We start from the raw sequence: 5,025 nt of genomic DNA, 5'->3' as shown, positions 1-5,025 counted from the left end.
ATTCTTAAAAGAGATGCTTTGTTATGAGTCCCACGTTAAGAAATATTATAAATATTGTGGGGTTTATAAATTTAAGGAACTCTCTCCTAATACGTCAATTGTTTGAGATTAGGCTTTTCTTTTAAGCTTATACTCATCACAGTTTATTGGTGGTTTCCTCCGCTTATAGCAAGTTTCAGATTCCACGGAGTTGGGTGCCTTGGAGAAAAGAGAGTTTGCCTCTCAATATTCCTGTTTTTATTAACATGTATACGTACATTTTTATATATTTATTATTTCACCCGTGAATCAAAATATAACCTCACGTTCTTATAGCGACACTGACACTATGATTGTGTTCCGATGAAAAAACAAAATGACAGGCGTATTACCTCCAATTTTAAATATAAGAATTAGTTAATTAATTTGAATAAATTAAAAAAATAAATTAAATTAGTTATTTGTAATAAATAGATGTTGTATTTCATAAAATATCCTTGCTAATCAAATTTATTGGTTAGAACTACTATTATTAGAAGGACTATCTTGAAAATAAATAAATAAATATAAAAAATAAAGTAGATTGAGATCTTATATTTAGGATCAAAATAAAAGTTAAACGATATCTTATATTAAAGACCAGAGGTAGAATAAGTAGTTTTTTAACTATAGTTTACAAAATACAAAATAAATATGTGAGAAGAATTTTATTTCAACTTACATAAAATATGCTTATAAATATTTATTTAAGCCAATCCAAACAATCACCTCCCAATATTTAATCTGGTTAGCGCTTTCAGTTTTAGATGTTTCAATTAAAATACCTGTTGTTGATGTTAAAATATTCTATATATTAAGTTTTTATAAATTAGGAGCCATGTTATTTAGCAACTCAAATAGCATAACTTTCATCACTCGTCTTTACATAATTTTCATTTCACAAAAACTAACATATACTTGCCGAATTTAGTTTTTCTGCCAAAGTATTTCACCAGTTCTTTCAAATAAGCGTCACCTGTGATTTTTTATCATCATATTTTTTTGCCGAATTTTTGTTATCATATTTACTATCCTAACTTGATAGATCCATACAAATATTTTTATTGAATTATTGGAACATAATTTAATTTAAACCATAGGGACGAAACCATGACGACTTTTAATTAAAAAATTTATATAGGAAACAAGTATGTGATTTTAATAAAATCGTAAATTGTAAAAATAACGCGGTCTGAACACAATTGACCGCTGACTGGGGTCTAGTAGAGTTCGATTGGGCTGACGTTTTCCTCTATTTTACTTTCAGACATAAGACGCAGCGAGGGAAGGGAGAAACCAGACAGAGGCGGAATCCAGAGAGCTCATAGCTGCGGGAGCGACATGGATGAAGATCACAATTACAGTGGCGGGGGCGGAAATCACTTGGAGACTTCCAAGGCTGAGAGATCTGTTTGGCTGATGAAGTGTCCTCTTGTCGTTGCCAAGTCATGGCAGAATCATCCTACCTCTCATCCTCAACCCCTCGCCAAGGTCGTCCTCTCCCTCGATCCTCTTCATGCCGACGATCCCTCCGCCCTCCAGGTACTTCTCAATTCCCTTTCGAATTTTATCCTTTATGCGATATTTCAACCGCTATTTTATCCCAACTCCGTTTTGCTTTGCTTTCATATTCTTTTTGGCATGAGAGAGTGGTGTTTTGACTCTATCAGGTAGATGCGTTTTGTGGATGTCAATCATCCTATAGATATATGTGATTTTTCTTGGGAAGTTGTCATGAATCCTCATCAACTTCTCAAAAACCCTACTTTGTTGATATGTGAAGAGCCAACAACCACTGGCGGTGTATTGTTTTTGCTATAAACTATGCTTATTCTGAATTTTACCCAAATCATGAGCACTTCTAATATTAGTAGTTGCCTAAATACAGTTAGATATACATTCTAAAGACACGGCTCACTGGAAGCTCACTTTTACCGTTTTCTATTCTTATCTTATTGACATTTATTATTTGTTTTAGAGAAAAAAGCCTGACGGGCAAGAGTGTTGATTTATTGTTGATGTGAGATAGTCGTCCATTTTCTGACTTGTATCATGATTATGTCAGTTCACGATGGAGATGGCTGGCACGGATGCAGTGAATATGCCTAAAACATATTCTTTAAATATGTTTAAGGATTTTGTTCCTATGTGTGTATTCTCTGAGACAAACCAAGGTAAGAACTTTAATTTCAGCTTACTGCCAACTAAAGTCATACTCCACTGGAGCTACATCTTTGTAAATCCATACTCAATTTTACTGGTTTGATTGGTGATATTTATTAATGTTAAATATGACCGCTGATGACTCTTCAACAGAGGGTGTATAAATTCTCTCAATTGATGTTGGAAGTATTCAGTAAAGATACATCCCAGGTTGTATGCTTTTTAGTAGTTCATTGAGTTTAGGCAATACAGGACAAGACCATCAATTACAGTTGAGGGGAGTTGTAGTTCTTCTTGTCTGATGTGGCCTAGATGTAAACAAGCAGGCTAGGATACTGTTGGATATAGAAAGTTTTCTTTTTGTCTCCTTCAGATCATGAGTAACGTTAACTATAGCAGTAGTAAACTGAAGTTACATTTTGCAATGTTTGTGTGGTAGTTAGACGCCTGAAGGGCTGACAGCTTTGTTTAGAGACTTTGAGAAGGCCAAGTGGAAGTACCTTCAAACTTCATGAGTTACAAATGCTTGTGAATAATGATCCTAATCAGTAACCGACTATTATGATAATCATATAATTCAAAATAGATGAAAATTACTTGCATGTTAAGTGCTTTTGGTTACAGCAGTTGTCATAATTAGGCTCAGCACCTTGAATAAGATAACAACCACTAAGTCCTTTTTAGGCAAGGTTGCGATGGAAGGGAAGGTAGAACATAAATTTGATATGAAGCCCCATGGTGAAAATATTGAAGAGTATGGCAGATTATGCCGTGAGAGGACAAACAAATCTATGATTAAAAATCGACAAATACAGGTAATATTTCTTAATTATCATTTGATTGCCCCTTAGGTGGTTTTTGGCTTCTTGCATATATATGAGATGGAAAATGTTGATTATCTTGTTCACTTGATTATATTGGAAGGTTATTGATAATGATCGTGGAGTTCTAATGAGGCCCATGCCTGGAATGGTTGGTCTAGTTTCTTCCAATTCAAAGGTACCCTTTTTTCTACAGTATTATATGTTAAATGACATGCAAATAAATGACTTTACATGAGGTTCTCGCATAGCATAAAATTTGTGGTGTGGAGTATTGAAATTTTACGTTTATGATTAGGAGTTCTTATGAAGTGTTCTTAAGGTTATTATTATTCAAATGTCGCAGGATAAGAAGAAGACACAACCGGTGAAACAGTCAGATACAAAGAGAACAAGAAGAGATCGTGGAGAGCTGGAAGACATAATGTTCAAGCTGTTTGAAAGACAGCCTAATTGGGCCTTGAAGCAGCTTGTCCAAGAGACTGACCAACCAGCTGTAAATTTTTTGCTCTCTCTTTTTTCTTTTCTTTCCTTTTCTTTTTTTACCTTTCTGTGGTGGGAGTGTCTCAAAAACAGTTGGTTTGCCTTGATACTCCTTCACTGGGATTTATTATTCAGGTCGGATTTCTGTTTTATGGTTTGGTCATAGTAAATCGGAGAATTTATTTCCATTTTCATATGGCATTATATTTGAGCTTTACCTTTAAGAGTCATTTGCATTACATCTATTGTTTAAGGCATTTGCAATACTCAGATATCCCCATCACTTGATGCGGGTATCCTAATTACAAAATTTGATCCAACAGTTTCTGGTGATCAATCCATTTGAATGTGCCCTGTTTAACAATTCAACACAGTTTTTATTCTTGTGTGCAAGTTTCAAGGTCATTTTTTGTTAATCTGCTCATGTCCTCAGCATGATTTTTGGATCAATGGATGCATATTTCTGAATTTATGCTCGAATAATTTGACTTGATGATGCTTTTAACTTTTGGAAAATGTCGATTTCTTTCCCTTTTTGGCAGCAATTCTTGAAGGAGATACTGAATGAATTGTGCGTGTACAATAAAAGGGGTGCCAATCAGGGAACTTATGAGCTTAAGCCCGAATACAAGAAATCTGTCGTTGAAGAAGATACAGGTGCTGAATAAGCATACTTTGCTCCTTATGCCCCGATTCCCCCTCCCTCCAGAATAAAATATAAAGTTAAGAGTAAACTCATATATTGGGGAAGGGGGAAGTCAGGGGGCACGGGTACATTTATGTATCTCTAGTATACTCAGCTTACGATATTTTTTCTTTTTCTTTCTTCTTTTTAAGCATCTTTTCAAACTTAAAGAAGATGCCCAAGTGAGTCGTCTACTCTGTAAAAGGATATTAAGGTAGCGGTAAAAAAAAAATTACGGGTAATTGCTTGGTTGAGCTGGGAATTTCAAGGCAGGGAGAATTTCTTAACCTTTGGTTTCTAGTCACCGTTCTCCTGTCTTCTAGATGTGCATATAAGGTATTGCCATCCGTATTTGCTACAAATGGATGCCCTTGGTACGAGTGAATCCAACAACATAAATCAAGAAGACAAAAGTTGTCTTTGATAAACGGAGGCAGAACAGGAGATTACAGAGGCGAGATCTGGGATGTGGCTGCAGCAAGCGGCCGCAGAAGGGCGAAGGTTAATGCGCTATCATGCGCTGCCTCCCAGACTCCCACGATTGTTGGATTTTAAATGGGAAAACTAATTTGATAATCCTTATAGTTTTATTTTGAATTAGATCCCTATAATATTTTTTTTTAATTCACTCCTTATTGTTTGCTCAGTTACTGACATTATACCTTCCGTTAATAATATGTGCAAATGCCGTTAATTCTAGTCAAAAGGGGGCTGATGTGGCGCTACATGCTGATAAAGATTCCGCCCAAATTAAAGCGGAGCCCTGAACCTCCTCGTTTATGCAATAAAATCTGCTATTGCCGAACCTTCTAACCCAACAAATTCATGGAGTCCTCTTACAGAACCACTCACTAT

The 5,025-nt window shown here is 35.4% G+C and overlaps 1 protein-coding gene across 1 annotated transcript; it reads left to right on the top strand.

The window, feature by feature from the left end:
• The first annotated feature begins 1,276 nt into the window (after nucleotides 1-1,276).
• LOC114723585 (transcription initiation factor IIF subunit beta) lies at nucleotides 1,277-4,528 on the top strand. The gene is made up of 6 exons (XM_028909783.1): nucleotides 1,277-1,560; nucleotides 2,084-2,192; nucleotides 2,866-2,996; nucleotides 3,106-3,180; nucleotides 3,349-3,498; nucleotides 4,028-4,528. The coding sequence occupies exons 1-6, from the start codon at nucleotides 1,360-1,362 to the stop codon at nucleotides 4,151-4,153; spliced, it is 792 nt and encodes a 263-aa protein (XP_028765616.1). The 5' UTR covers nucleotides 1,277-1,359; the 3' UTR covers nucleotides 4,154-4,528.
• The last annotated feature ends 497 nt before the right edge of the window (nucleotides 4,529-5,025 follow it).

This window comes from Neltuma alba, unplaced genomic scaffold (assembly GCF_004799145.2).
Source record: "Neltuma alba isolate B1F8T4 unplaced genomic scaffold, ASM479914v2 tig00002374_pilon, whole genome shotgun sequence".
Lineage (NCBI taxonomy): Eukaryota > Viridiplantae > Streptophyta > Magnoliopsida > Fabales > Fabaceae > Neltuma > Neltuma alba.
This window is presented reverse-complemented; position numbering and strand designations above follow the sequence as displayed.

What these genes read in the sequence shown, in the direction of transcription:
- LOC114723585 (XM_028909783.1), top strand. Translation starts at nt 1,360, where the DNA reads ATGGATGAAGATCACAATTACAGTGGCGGGGGCGGAAATCACTTGGAG. An exon ending in ATTCTCTGAGACAAACCAAG is followed by an intron (nt 2,193 to 2,865) that starts GTAAGAACTTTA and finishes AGTCCTTTTTAG; the next exon opens with GCAAGGTTGCGATGGAAGGG. An exon ending in TTAAAAATCGACAAATACAG is followed by an intron (nt 2,997 to 3,105) that starts GTAATATTTCTT and finishes TTATATTGGAAG; the next exon opens with GTTATTGATAATGATCGTGG.